The sequence below is a fragment of the Neoarius graeffei genome, chromosome 7, assembly GCF_027579695.1.
Source record: "Neoarius graeffei isolate fNeoGra1 chromosome 7, fNeoGra1.pri, whole genome shotgun sequence".
Classification (NCBI taxonomy): Eukaryota; Metazoa; Chordata; class Actinopteri; order Siluriformes; family Ariidae; genus Neoarius; species Neoarius graeffei.
Window position 1 is genome coordinate 31,214,148 of NC_083575.1, and position 14,746 is coordinate 31,228,893.

General features: G+C 41.6%; 2 protein-coding genes across 9 annotated transcripts in view; one reads left to right on the forward strand and one right to left on the reverse strand.

The window, feature by feature from the left end:
• The window catches only part of LOC132889222 (geranylgeranyl pyrophosphate synthase-like), a 61,572-nt gene extending 57,956 nt beyond the window's left edge, over positions 1 to 3,616 (reverse strand). For both annotated transcript variants that reach the window (XM_060925496.1, XM_060925495.1), the window contains exon 1: positions 3,378 to 3,616. The gene's annotated coding sequence lies outside the window, so the exon portion shown is untranslated. The remainder of the gene's footprint in view (positions 1 to 3,377) is intronic.
• A 268-nt stretch (positions 3,617 to 3,884) lies between these two features.
• arid4b (AT-rich interaction domain 4B) overlaps positions 3,885 to 14,746 on the forward strand; it is a 201,151-nt gene continuing 190,289 nt past the window's right edge. For 3 of the 7 annotated variants that reach the window (XM_060925498.1, XM_060925504.1, XM_060925503.1), the window contains exons 1-2: positions 3,885 to 4,084; positions 8,219 to 8,256. Coding sequence is in view for 4 of the 7 variants with exons in the window: in XM_060925503.1 (XP_060781486.1) it covers positions 8,251 to 8,256 (6 nt within the window). In the remaining 3 variants the exon portion in view is untranslated. Of the gene's footprint in view, positions 4,085 to 4,475; positions 4,743 to 8,218; positions 8,257 to 10,929; positions 10,957 to 14,746 lie in introns of all 7 variants that reach the window. The other 4 variants (XM_060925499.1, XM_060925501.1, XM_060925500.1 and 1 more) reach the window with 3 other exon arrangements.

The following is a 14,746-nucleotide window of genomic DNA, read 5'->3' on the forward strand; positions in this document are numbered from 1 at the left end:
TCAACAACGCTTTTTCTGAGGTCCTCAGAAATCTCCTTTGTTCGTGCCATGATACACTTCCACAAAGGTGTTGTGAAGATCAGACTTTGATAGATTCCTGTTCTTTAAATAAAGCAGGGTGCCCACTCACACCGGATTGTCACCCCATTGACTGAAAACACCCGAGTCTAATTTCACCTTCAAATGAACTGCTAATCGTAGAGGTTCACATACTTTTGCCACTCACAGATATGTAATATTGGATCATTTTCCTCAATAAATAAATGACCAAGTATAATATTTTGTCTCATTTGTTTAACTGGGTTCTCTTTATCTACTTTGAGGACTTGTGTGAAAATCTGATGTTGTTTTAGGTCATATTTATGCAGAAATATAGAAAATTCTAAGGGTTCAAAAACTTTCAAGCACAACTGTACGCAGAGCCATGGCCTCACTTTCGTTTATAAATGCCTTGAGACCTCAAGAATGGCACAGTTTTAAGTGTTAACAATAAATCTAATGTCGTAATTTTTATGATTAAAGTGATTCATATAGGTAGTGGTCTGAGTGAATGACCTTGACGTCCGTAACGTCACAGCAGGAAGTCTATTGGTCTCATCACCATTTCCGCTATACTAAAACACAGAGCTAACTGCAACTCCAATCCTCCATTTTGAGATAATTTATCACCATGCCACATAGATGTGTTGCTGCACCCGGCAGCAGCATGACAGAAGGTGGATTTACGTTGCATTCATGGCCCAAGAATGTTCAAACTGCAAAGATCTGGATGCGTTTTGCGAGTTGTTCACGGGCACATTGGGCGCCTATGAAGTGGTCTTTCCTCTGCATATTTTACTGAGGACTCGTATGAAACCTCTGATCTGTTGAGGAGCGTTGGTTATAAGCCCGTATTAAAAGAGGGTGCAGTATCAACAATTTAAGAAAACTACAAGAAAAGAAAAAAGTTATTTACTTATTTTTAAAAGCAAAGTTCAGTTGCACCAGTCCTCCCGGAGTGAGCTGAGGGGTGTTGCTAAAACCCGGGATGGAATGAGACGGGACATATTGCTCGGGCAGTGACCTCCCCGCGGTTGTTGCTAAAACCGGTGACGTCCTGTTCCGTCCCGGGTTTTAGGTCATCTTGCCTGAGCCGAGCAGTAATGGCAGAGTACTCCGTATGGACAAAATAGAGAATGAGTGGAGCAGCCATCTTATTTCTAAATTGGATATTGCTGCCATCTCACCCTTACGTTGAAGAAGTGAATGAACGGAGAACTGAAAGTCAGATTGTTTCAAAACAATCAGCCACAAGATCGGCCTTCAATAAGCGAGAACACAGACGGGTAAGCTCCGACTCTCATTTGGATAAAAAACAACAAAAACAACACGTTTTCCTGCATTTAGATTTATACATGTAACTTGTATTGTGTGTTTAAGTTACCGGTATAAGATTATTTAATTTGCTTAAGAATGGGATTGTCTCAGTTCATCTGATTATTTAATTAGCCTTTTACATTTTATCAGTGAAAATGCATGCATGTACATGTATGTTGCATAAGTTATAACACCTATCCTGTTTTAATGAGAGTCAACCCACAATCAATGAAGTCAAATCAGTCTTAGTTGAGCAAGTTGGTAACGGTATTTCTTACTTTCACCATAAATTTTTATTTATATGACTTTGGTCTACAGCTGTAAAAGGCCTCGGCCTTAAAACCGGTTACCGCAGTGACGTCACGCACTCAGGCATGGCTAGCTCAGCAGGGCAGATCGAATGGCAAGTTTGTGGTCGATTTTAACTCTCAAAAATATCTATTTTTCATTCCCATTTATGCAGCATACAAGAGTCAAGGATGGAGATACTATCTACTCAGAAATGTATTTAAAAATAAGAGGTTCTGCGTATATCCTTTAAGGGTGTATTCAGACCAGGATAGTTCGATAGTTCACTTGCTTTGGTCCGAACCAAATGTTTTTTTTATTTTTTCATTTTGGTGCGGTTCGCTTTCACACTGTACATTTTAGTAAGCGGACCAAAATCCGTCAACAAAGCCACGCGCCCTGAGGTCGTTCAGCTATTGGTCAGAGACGACACGCGTACAAAGTGTTAAGTTCAAAAGTAGTCACGGAGGATAGCGCTGATGAGCGCACATCATGTGACAGTTCTGGCTCTTCACGCAAGTCACTAGTACTGCCACTTTTTGAAAGAATGTCCCTGATTTTAATGTAGGTCTGACGGAGTTTCTTCACTTTTAGCCGACATTGTTCTGGGGAGCGCGTGAACCCCTTCTCCTTCATTTTCTCACTGAATACAGCAAACACGTCGGCATTTTTGTGTGTTCTCTCCATAAAGCTCAGATATGTGGACATCTGCCCATATATCCACAAGGGTACGTGTTTCTTCCTCGGCCCACATTTGCCCCCTACTCATTTTTTGTACTCTGTAGTCTAGCCTGAATGACTGAACGACTGTTGTAAGGTTCCCTTGACAACCGAAACAGTGTTTGCACTTTGCGGTGGAGTGTCAAGACTCTGTTTCCCATAATGCTCGACAAACGACGGAAACTCCCGAGGTACAAAAAAGCAAAACTGTCGGATTAGGTCCGGTCTGCTTTCACACCTCCAAAAGGTCCGCACCAGGGTTCCTTTGGTCCGGACCGAGTCCGACCTTGCAGCTCGGTCTCGGTCCGCTTGTTTGGTCCAGACCAGAGTTTGGTGGTTTGTATTCAGACCAACCCAAAAGGTCCGGACCAAGGGAAATTTGGTTCGTTTGGTCTGGACCAAACAACGTAGGTGTGAATACGCCCTAAGGTGTCCATAATTGTAGCTGCTGCTCTAGTTAAATTTATTTATCTTCAGCAACTGCTTTATTCTGGACAAGGTCCCAGTGGATCCAAAGCAGGAGAATTTACACCCATACAGGGCACACACTCATACTTAGGGGAAACTCAGTGTAGCGACATTGGGAGGAAAGAGAGAGGAAACAGGAGAACCCAGAGAAAACATGCAAATATAAACCGAGCTCAGGATCAAACCTGGGACCCAAGAAGTGACAATTCTACCCACTGTGCCTCCTGAAGGTTTTAATGATTTTAATTTATTGATGACTTAATACAGTCTGTATCCACAGGCTGGAGTGCACGACTTCTCAAAGGGAAAATCCATTTCCTCTCAGCTGTTTGATAAAGTCACAGTTCCATTATTAACACGTGAGAGCTGTCTGCCTCAATTAAAACAATTTTATAACAATACAATCTCCCGAAATAGTCATGGCAGAGGTTAGTAAAACTTAACAATGACGCCAAGTTTATGGAAATGGAAACTGAAATGCAAAACCATATAAACAGACGCGCTCATTTTTCAGTTGTTATGATGTAAACAGACACACCACCCACCTTGCAACACCGGAATTTATGATCCAGTTACTTCCGCTATCGAATTAGACAAGCTAACATTAGCTAGCTCACCAAATCCAAGAGTATGTTTTAATTTTGTTCCTAAACTAATGTTTACTAGATCGCAAGAATTTTTTTTTTTAAATCCTTGGGCTCTATGTATCCATCACTGCAACGATAGTGAATAATTTCAATCGATCCTCCCCAACCGCTGCGTGTTCTTCCCACCTCCTCCTCCAGCATCCGCATACGTCATGACGCAGAAAGGGCGGAGACAAAGAATTGTGGGAAATGTATTACATGTAATGAACATGCCGTTTGAAATTAGGCGAACCGAAAACTCTCTTCGAACTACATTTCCCAGAGACACCGTACCCCTGCTTTGCTTGGAATACAAAGCCATTTTCCTCCTCAGTGCATGTGGTCCAATGATATCAAGAGGACGGACATTTACACAGATAGTAACTAATAAGAGAGTAGAATGTCCATGGGGGCGGGTTTGTATATCTGTCAGTCAATTATAGAAGGGTCGCCAAAAAGAAAAGGAGAGCGACGAGTGAGATATTTCGACGGATTTGCTTAGACGTGGATACCTACCTGTTTTTGGGTGACATCAACCTTAATGTTCGAGTCTGATGTTTTCCAGATGGATTAATGCTCATGCGCTGTATCAGAATCGGGCAGCCGTGTTGAAGTGTATTCATCAGGTAAGAAGAATTATTTTTGTAGATCAGCTCATCAAACCGTGTATTTATTTATAAAGCAGTTAATGGCGATGTTGCTTCATATATATATATATATATATATATATATATATATATAAAGGTGGATCAGGGAGCAAAACAGCTTACTGTACTCGGGCAAGGACAGACTTACTGTCTAAATAGCGCGCTGCTTTATGTCTTATTAAATCGCTGTATGCTTTTGCACATTTAACATTCGTGATTTTGGCCACATTCGTCAAATGCTGCTGGTCGTATCAAGTAAGTGATCGGGGAAAACACTGCCTCATTGGAAAGCCCTTACGTAAGGGCTTCTTAATGCAGGACATCGCGGTTTAACAAAGCTCTTTCTGACCGAAAGCGTGTGTGTTTGCAGGTTGCTGGATTCGATCGAATGGAAAATGATGGTATGCGGGTAACGTTATATGGCTAAGGAGCTTATGTACTGGGGCGACGGTGACGTATTTTTTTTCTTCTCTCCTCTCATTTCTGGACGGATTGTGTTTTGTTTTGTCTTTTTCTGTTTGTTCTTCGCCATCGTTTTCCACCAAATCTCGTCGCTGGAGCAGAAATGACTTGCGACTGTGAGCTGGAACTGTTTTGGTCGTTAAGCCACAGTGATGGATGGATAGATGGATGGATAGTAAGCGTTTATATATATATATATATATATATATATATATGATTCCTTAGTTTATCCTTCACTCAAAACGACATTGTATGGAGTGACATTGTTGCCATCAGCCTGTTGTAGTGAGTAAGGTTTATTTACATTCAGGTTAGCTGCAGTGTGAACAGGTTAGCATAAATTAAAAAAAAAAAAAAAACAAGAAGGGCTTACTTGGTTAAGTTTTATTGAGCTTGTTTAGTCGATTTAGCTTTAAGAACCTTTCTGGCGTGTCATCAGCCTCCTTATAGTGTGTGTGTGTGTGTGTGAGAGAGAGAGAGAGAGCTTGTAGGCTGCACAGCCGCCAGCATTTTGTAGCCCAGTTGCTTTTCGCCACCATTTACACACCGAATACTGCTTCTCTGTGTTTATATGCTAACAAATGCGCTATAAATGTTTACCAGGTCCCCTCTTCTAAATTTTAATTTCATTTTATTTAGCAATTAACCCATTGCTTCACCCTTCTTTTTAATTTTGATCTGTAAACTGGCTATTTTAGCGAACTCACAGCTCGAATATGGCTCGATGGGAGATGTTGTTGTTGTTGTGCCTCAAAAGTGCAGCGTGGTGCTGCCGAAATAGTAATAGGAAAAAAAATAGCGGTGATTTTTTTTTTTTTTTTTTTGATTTGTCTCGAGTGTGTCTCCATTCCTCCCAGCTGGACCCGCTGAACAGAACGTTGTGTGCCACAGAAATGGCGTCACCGGCTGCAGAGCAGACATTATGCGACCTCGGGCTCTGCTGTACCGCTGTCTCGTTACAAATCCGCAGTATGAGTAAAGATCTCCGAGTCCTCAGCCTGACACGACTGCAGAAAGTTTAGGCATCGGATTTTAAAGTCCGCCTTCGCTCAGACTCTGCATGTTGACCGAGCAGTTGCTGGTGGGAAAGAAAATCGTGATTTTTTTTTTTTTTTAGTAGGGATTGTTTTACAATCAGGGTACGCAAGCTAAAAATCACATTTAACACTTATTATCTTCAATATCAAAAGGCTTGACTAAATAAACTTGGTTGTTTATTGTAGCCCTGTGATAGCTCTATTTACCATGCAAAAAAAATGTGGTGATAACGTTATTTTTGGTGAATGTATGGCAATATGTGTCATACTATTTAGCAAAATTACTCGTGTCATTTAGAAAAAGTGCTTTTTTGACCACAGGTAGCTCCAAAAGGGATGCACTTACATCATTCTTTATACCATAAAACACATATTTGGTTCCGTATCATTGGAAACATAGTTAAGTTTTAATGTTGAATGCCAGTAAGTTTTCAGACTGTTTTGATCAAATTAGTAAGTAATTGTGTCAAAAAAAGTCCTCTTCGAGACATCTCATCTCATCTCATTATCTCTAGCCGCTTTATCCTGTTCTACAGGGTTGCAGGCAAGCTGGAGCCTATCCCAGCTGACTACAGGTGAAAGGCGGGGTACACCCTGGACAAGTCGCCAGGTCATCACAGGGCTGACACATAGACACAGACAACCATTCACACTCACATTCACACCTACGGTCAATTTAGAGTCACCAGTTAACCTAACCTGCATGTCTTTGGACTGTGGGGGAAACCGGAGTACCCGGAGGAAACCCACGCGGACACGGGGAGAACATGCAAACTCCACACAGAAAGGCCCTCGCCGGCCCCGGGGCTCGAACCCAGGACCTTCTTGCTGTGAGGCGACAGCGCTAACCACTACACCACCGTGCCGCCCCCTCTTCGAGACATGTTATTTTATATTGAAAAATTATCCATCAGGTACCCCCTTTCCACCAAATCAGTTCCAGGGCTGGTTCGGAGCTAGTCTGGTTAACACCAGACCATATCACAAGCGAAATATGGTCTGGAATCCACCTATTGAATTTCTCGTAGGGGAGGTGTGGTTTACAATTGTCAGCGGCCGTTTATTGGACGTTGCGAATGTCTATCGTTTGGCGTATACGTAGCCCATGGCCAATCATGGCAGTTGTACCTGGTGACGTAGTTAGAGCGAAGAAGAGAAGGAAAGAGAAGGCAAAACAAAAATAGGAAAACAATGGCACCGAACTTATTTCACTTGTGATATGGTCTGGTGTTAACCAGACTAATTCAGAACAGTGTCTAAAGCTTGATCGAAAGTTTGGTTCGTATCGCTCGCCGCCATGTTAAATGTGATCCGTAAACAGTCCCAAATAAACTACAAGCTTCCGTTTGTCGAGTAGTACGCGTCACCGTCTTTCCACCCCTCCCCACTCTCTGATTGGCTCCCTAACTCAGGCGAGCCTTTAGACCATAGTTTCCATGCTGTCTTTTCAGATCGGAACGATTGTGCAAAGCAGCATGGGATTTCCCAGGCTAGTTCGGAGCCGGTGCTGGTTCACAACTCGTTCAACTTGCGAGCCAGCTGAGAACCAGTTTGCTTTTCCATAGCTCACGGTGCTAAGGGAAGCCACGTCATTACGTCGTTGTATACGTTGCTGTATACGTCAGTTACGTCGCTACGTTTGCATAAACCTTGGCGCGAACATCGAAGCAAAAACAACACGGAAGAAGCAGCAGCAACAACGACAACAATAATAATAATGGATGACTTCGCGTTTGTACAGCTGCTGCTTCTCGTCGTTTAAAAATGGCGATCTTTCGCGGTCTTGTTATTGTTGTTGGTCTTAACAACTCCCCACCCCCCCACTGACATAAGTGGTTCTTTCCTCTGGCCCAGCAGAGAGTTGGTGCTAGCCTGGAACCAGTTTTTCTGGCCCCAGAGCCAGTTCTTTGTCAGTGGAAACAGAAAACCTGGTTCCAAACTAAGCACTGGCCCTGAACCAGCCCTGGAACTGCTTTGGTGGAAAAGGGGCATAAAATGATTTTCATCCTACAATGTGGTCAAGATATCGGGACATAAATATTAGAGACAGCACAAAGCTTACAGCCTTATATTTAAAAGCACTATGGAAGTAGTGGATTCTGAATTGTCAAAGAAAATGTCCTCTCCGAGAATCACTTCATTTGTTTCTTCCAGCCCTGCTTAAAGCTACACTTAATCATCTTTATCTGATAGCAGATTACACAAAACTACCATACACATGTCAAAAAATTACCTGAAATCTGTTCTTTAACTTGTCCTTCACTTAAAAACTGGTACAAGAACCAATTTGAATTTTGGACCCCTGTGACACAAACTTTGTACCCTGATTGTAAAACAACCCTATACCATATAAACAACGGTCATATGACATGACATAATATTGGCACAGTGTTTCAAACCTGGTTATAACAAGACTCGTATTGTTTATCATGAAAACAAAAGCAAAAATGGCTTGAGAAGGGTCTGCAGGCGTCACTCACTCTCAGCTCTAAACATGCAGTAAAGCAGCACAAGTTCACTCGTGCATGTGTGCATGCTTAAATAGTCTCTCTCAGGATATAGCATGGATATGCTTTATTCTTCTGTCATTAAGTAATTTTGTTCTCCTTTGTAGCTGAAGAAATAGCACAGAAGTTGTGGACAGAAATGAAGGTAAGCTGATGGATGCTTAAACTTTTTTTTTTTTTTAAGTCTAGAATCAGGCTCCAGAATAAATATAGACATTTCAAATATTGACTGCTTATTACTACTTATATTTTTACTATGATGGTGAAAGTATTAGTTAGAACAGGAGATGTTTTCCTGGCATACATCTTTTTTTAAATAATGTTCACATTGCAGTGTATCTACATGATGTTCTATGGATTTGCAAATGGGTTGCTTTGACCTTTATTATAGCTGCTTATTGTCTGACTTCTGTGAACCTATAATAGCTGAATGAGTACAATGACTGTTATGTAAGCTACAACCCCTGGCAAAAATGATGGAATCTTCACACTTGGAGGATGTTCACTTAGCTTTTCTACTTCATAGCAAGTAAACAGCTCACAGATATGATACTAAATCATATCTGTTTAATAGCTGAATATTCTGGCTTCGTGAAAACGTTCCTCAAATAAATAAAATAAAATAATTTTAATATATTAATTAATGGCATATGTTTTCCCCACATGAAATGGAGGAAAAATTATAGAATCACTCACTGTTGAAGGAAAAAAAATAATGGAATAATCATTAAAAAAAAAAACAGCCCTCAATTAGTACACTTGCTCCTCCTCTGGGTTTTATGACAGTCTGACTTCTTTGAGCCCTGGAATTCACTAATAAAAAAACAATATTCTCCATAAAACTAATTCCAACTTTCTCAAATTTATAGATTTTTATGCATATAGATTTATCTTTCTCTGATCGGTTTGCAAGACGGTCCTTGTCATGGGCTGTTTATTATTATTATTATTGGGCGGCACGGTGGTGTAGTGGTGAGCGCTGTCGCCTCACAGCAAGAAGATCCGGGTTCGAGAACCCCATGGCCGGTGAGGGCCTTTCTGTGCGGAGTTTGCATGTTCTCCCTGTGTCCGTGTGGGTTTCCTCCGGGTGCTCCGGTTTCCCCCACAGTCCAAAGACATGCAGGTTAGGTTAACTGGTGACTCTAAATTGACCGTAGGTGTGAATGTGAGTGTGAATGGTTGTGTGTCTACGTGTCAGCCCTGTGATGACCTGGCGACTTGTCCAGGGTGTACCCCACCTTTCGCCTGTAGTCAGCTGGGATAGGCTCCAGCTTGCCTGCGACCCTGTAGAACAGGATAAAGCATCTAGAGATGATGAGATTATTATTATTATTATTATTATTATTATTATTTATTATTATTATTTCAAACATAATTTTTATTCAGATTGGAATCCAGACTGTTTGCTGGCCATGTCATTGAGTTGACTTCAACTCAAGAAAAGCTTTAACACCTTTTGCTTTGTGGCAAAATGCATTATTATCCTGAAAAATGACCATCACCAAACCTATTTTCTATTGATAGAATGAAAGTGTCCAAAATTTAAATGTACACCTGTGCGTTGACTGTTGTAATGATTGCAGTCTCTGCTAGTCCTTTACTTGACATGCAACAACATATCATAAATGAGTGGGGGGGGAATTTGTTTTCTTCAGGCGGTCATCTTTATATGCTTTATTAGAACCGCACTAGATAAAAATTCACCACAATCTATGGTTGCCTCATTTAAGCCCACGATCACCTTGTTTTCTTCTATTTGTGTGTTAGTGCTGGTTTTCGTTTCGCTTTTCTATATGTAAATCCTATTTCATTCAGCAGATTTCGTACATTTCTGAGACACATCTCATCTCATTATCTCTAGCCGCTTTATCCTTCTACAGGGTCGCAGGCAAGCTGGAGCCTATCCCAGCTGACTACGGGCGAAAGGCGGGGTACACCCTGGACAAGTCGCCAGGTCATCACAGGGCTGACACATAGACACAGACAACCATTCACATTCACAGACAACCATTCACACTCACATTCACACCTACGGTCAATTTAGAGTCACCAGTTAACCTAACCTGCATGTCTTTGGACTGTGGGGGAAACCGGAGCACCCGGAGGAAACCCACGCGGACACGGGGAGAACATGCAAACTCCACACAGAAAGGCCCTCGCCGGCCCCGGGGCTCGAACCCAGGACCTTCTTGCTGTGAGGCGACAGCGCTAACCACTACACCACCGTGCCGCCCTCTGAGACAAATATATTGACTTATTTTTCTGCCCATTTGTTTTTGCTTTGTTGTGCATTTTCTATTTCCCAAGCATACTGCTTTGAGTTTTATATCCTACCACCTTGATATCTTCCTTGGCTTGCCCCTATTTTTCCTTTTATAGCCTTCCCCTTATGTTTATACTTGTACCAAATTTTAGACGCAGCTGACTGGGTGCAACCAACATCTTTTGCCACAATCTGTGTTGGATTTCCTTGTTAGAGAAATTTTATAATCCTTTCCATTGTTTCAATTGACCGCTCTCTTGTTGGGGCCATGTTTCCTTTCAATTAGCCAAGTCCAACAGCTCGTTAAGGTCTGCAAGCACTCTTTTAACTGCAGACTAATTTGCATTTTTAGACTTGTGCCAGTATTTGTTTTAGAAATGCAAATTACAAGGTGATTCAATAATTTTTCCTCTACTTGAGCTGTAAAAAAAAAAATGCCATTAATTAAAATAATTTAATTTGTTTGAGGTATGTTTTCATGAAGCCAGAATGTTCGGCTATTAAATAAAAATTGTTTTGTGTCATTTTTATTTGTATATTTGCTGTGAAGTAAAGAAGCTGGAGAAACATCCTGTAAGTCTGGTGAGTCCATAATTTTTGCATGGTTCCTACACTCCAGGGGGGTGTAGGACCCAAAATAGCCATCAGTTTTTACAACTGGGAGGATAAATAAACCTACCAAATTATTAGATATGACTAAACTCATTGTAAAATTTACATAAAACTATATAAACTGTACATGCATGTGTTCTCTGAACAAAAGTGGAAATACTTATTGAACTGTTGTATAGTAAAGTATCAAGGATAAATATTCATTCATCCATCCGTTATCTGTAGCCGCTTATCCTGTACAGGGTCGCAGGCAAGCTGGAGCCTATCCCAGCTGACTATGGGCGAGAGGCGGGGTACACCCTGGACAAGTCACCAGGTCATCGCAGGGCTGATACACAGAGACAAACAACCGTTCACACTCTTATTCACACCTACAGTTAATTTAGAGTCACCAGTTAACCTAACCTGCATGTCTTTGGACTGTGAGGGAAACCGGAGCACCCGGAGGAAACCCACGCGGACACGGGGAGAACACGCAAACTCCGTACAGAAAGGCCCTCATCGGCCGCTGGGCTCGAACCCAGGACCTTCTTGTTGTGAGGTGACAGTGCTAACCACTACACCACCATGTCGCCTGCAATGCTAAACTTTTTTTTTTTTTTAATTTAAGCCACTTTTCATGGTTTGAAAGCAAAAACATATGATGGCTGGAAGGCTAGCACAGCTTTTTCTGTTTATGAAGTGTGGACATGGCTGAAAACACCACCTTTTCCTACAGACATTTAAATTGTCCAACCTCATAGCCAGTACATTTACATGCAACTGTCCCAGCCCTGAGGTTCACGCCTGCTTGTAGTGTTGCTTGATTTACAACTGGTGTTGTAAGAGGAACGCCTAACATTTTGTTTTGTTCATTTATATTATAAACTACAAAAATTGTTCTATGAATGTATTTCAGTGCTGCTCTTTTGAAATGTTATTGTGAATCACAAAGTTACATTTTAAACAGAAGTGTATTTTAGTCTTATTAGTTATCCTGACATGCTGCGGTAGCTGTATAATTCAGCAATAAAATTGGACAAATTTCTCACTGAAAATTATGGGACCCCTTTGCAAGCTCCTACTGGTGTGAACCTGATTAAATCCAAGTATAATTTGAAGCTGGATGTGATGTTAATTGGATGCCCCCTTTTTAACATATCTGACTTCAAAAAGCTGTGTTAAGAAATGTAAGCTCATCTTTCCTACTGTTAGTAGGAGGAATATTATTTTGGTTTTTAGTTGTTACTAGAGGTGAAACTGTAAAATGAAAATCTAATCACGATTGCAGTGACCAGAATGATCACAGCTATCAGTATTATTATGGTGTTATTAAAGAAGGAAATAGGGGGCGTCGTGGCTCAGGTGGTTAAGGGGCCGTACCATGAATGCGGGCGACCCGGGTTCGATTCCGGCCCGAGGTCATTTCCCGATCCCTTCCCGTCTCTCCCGCTCATTTCCTGTCTCTACACTGTCCTATCCAATAAAGGTGCAAAAAGCCCAAAAAAATATCTTTAAAAAAAAAAAAAAAAGAAGGAAATAAACTGGTATAAACATGCATGGGATTCATTCTTAATAGCAAATGCACTGTTAGAAGTAGGGGTACAATAGGAGTCCATTTCTGTCCCCCCCCCAAGGTGCAATCTACACTAATGTACCCCCTATGGCTCATTATTAAGGCCTCTGCATGCTCTTGCGACAAGGCTTTCGCAGATAGCTTTTCGCAGACAGTTGTAATTTATTGTTGAGCGGGGAGTAATAGGCGTGCGCGATGTTATTCACCGGCACAACGCAAGGGGGCGCGAAGTCGCTAGGAGTAGTTGGTGGGTGTGGTTAGTGGAGTGTTTATCCTCCGGTTACTTATAATGACTAGAACTGGAGTCGTATAGATGTACGTACTTCCTCACTTCCTCGATCAACCGCTCTTCGTGCTGCTCCATCTTCGCTCGTGTTTTTAAAAATGGCGGTCGTGAAAACAAACCAAACCGGGAAAGTAGGGAAGCGGAAGTGCGTGTACAGCGGATGTAGAGTGGACCAATCAGAGCCCTCTTGTCTGCGAGGCTTCTGCGGTGGTCACAATTTTTGGGAGGTGCGCACAGAGCGTCTGCGAAGGTGGGGGGGCTACGCAGACACTATCTGCGGCACCGTCTGCGAGGACTGGGTTGTCAGCATAAATTGGCCTTTAGACCTCGTAACTGTGTACCTTTTTAGAGTCAAACAGGTACATATACTGTATGTTCCCAAGCAGTATATAAAGCAGGGGTGGGCAATTATTTTTTCCATGGGGCCACATGAGAAACAAAATTTTGTGGAGGGCCGGACCAAAAGGCTGAACTAAATTCTGCATAATATTAATTGTATTTCTTTATATAAAGCAGTAAATAACATTGTTTTTACAAGCTGCTAAGACTGGTAAGAGTATGGAAAAAACGAGGTTGCCTTATAAAAAATGTCATTTATTCAATCAAACTTCCCAAAACAATGGTTAACAAAATGTGAACGTTTGTACTTTTTTTTTTTTTTTCAGTCACATTCACCCCAAAACACAATAAAGACATCACAATATTGTCTTTCTACTCCACATATCAAGCAAGATACATCATATTATAATAATGATGCCATGTCGATTCGGTGTAGGTATCAGATCTACAGATTGGCTCCGGCGCCTGCTGGTGACGTCACACTATGTGATTGGCTGGACCGTTTGAAGGATGACGTACAAGTTTGTGGTTGGTCTGGACAAATTACGGAAGTAGTTATCGTGGGATTAGGTTTTGTGGGATTTCATGTCGTGTTCATGTCGCACGCATTGTGTTTTTGTTGAACACAACTTCAAAATAAAAGCAATGCACATTCAGTCCATGCATGAGGTAAAATTAGAAAATGCGTTTATTTTGTAATTTCTAATTAACCTTACGCGGGCCGGTCAGAATGAACCAAAGGGCCGGATGCGGCCCGTGGGCCGTAAAATGCCCAGGTCTGATATAAAGGGTACAAATAAGTACTTTAGAGCAGTGTTTCTCAACCTGTGAAGTGCCATCTAGTGGGCTATAATTTATTTTATTTATTTTTTTTCCAAGTTGAAGCTAATTTTTACTCGTAGTAGGGTACAATTGCTGGGTTGCATCTGACGTCACATCCGCCTCATTAAGCTACGGTCACACTACAACTCGCGATGCTTTGCGATGGGTTATTGATGAAAATGAGGCATTTTGATGGCGATATATCATGAGCTAAAAGTTGTGGTCACACAGCAAGTGAACACTGTATTGTCGCGCCTTTGTGCGCTTGAGTCCGGCACAGCTCAAGCGGCTGTGCATGCTCTTGGAGCGCATTGTGCGTGGTTGGGACCCAGTTGTTATGGGAAACACCTGATGCTGACTTGAGTGCAATCAGCACACACAGATACGGAAGCTGTTTTCACGGAGGCTTTGCAAAGTATCATTATCACTGTCACATTTGTTTCTAGCCATGTTTTATAACGCTGTTTAAATACTCTGCTTTCTGTTTTGCTTTTGTAAAAAAAAAACACTTGGAAGATGGCTCTGGACACTTGAAGGAATGCTTTTATGGCTGAGGACGACATTCGACTTGCTAACTTTAAGACTGCAGTTGTCATGAACAGTTTTGCACTCAAATTTCCATCAATGAACAATTTATAAATTCAACAAAACAGACTTCATGTTAAACTGTAAGGATTTTCCTGATCACGCAGTTATACTTTGTGACTACATAGGACGCAGTTAGAGAAGTGAGTTATTTAATATCACGCTGTCTGTCG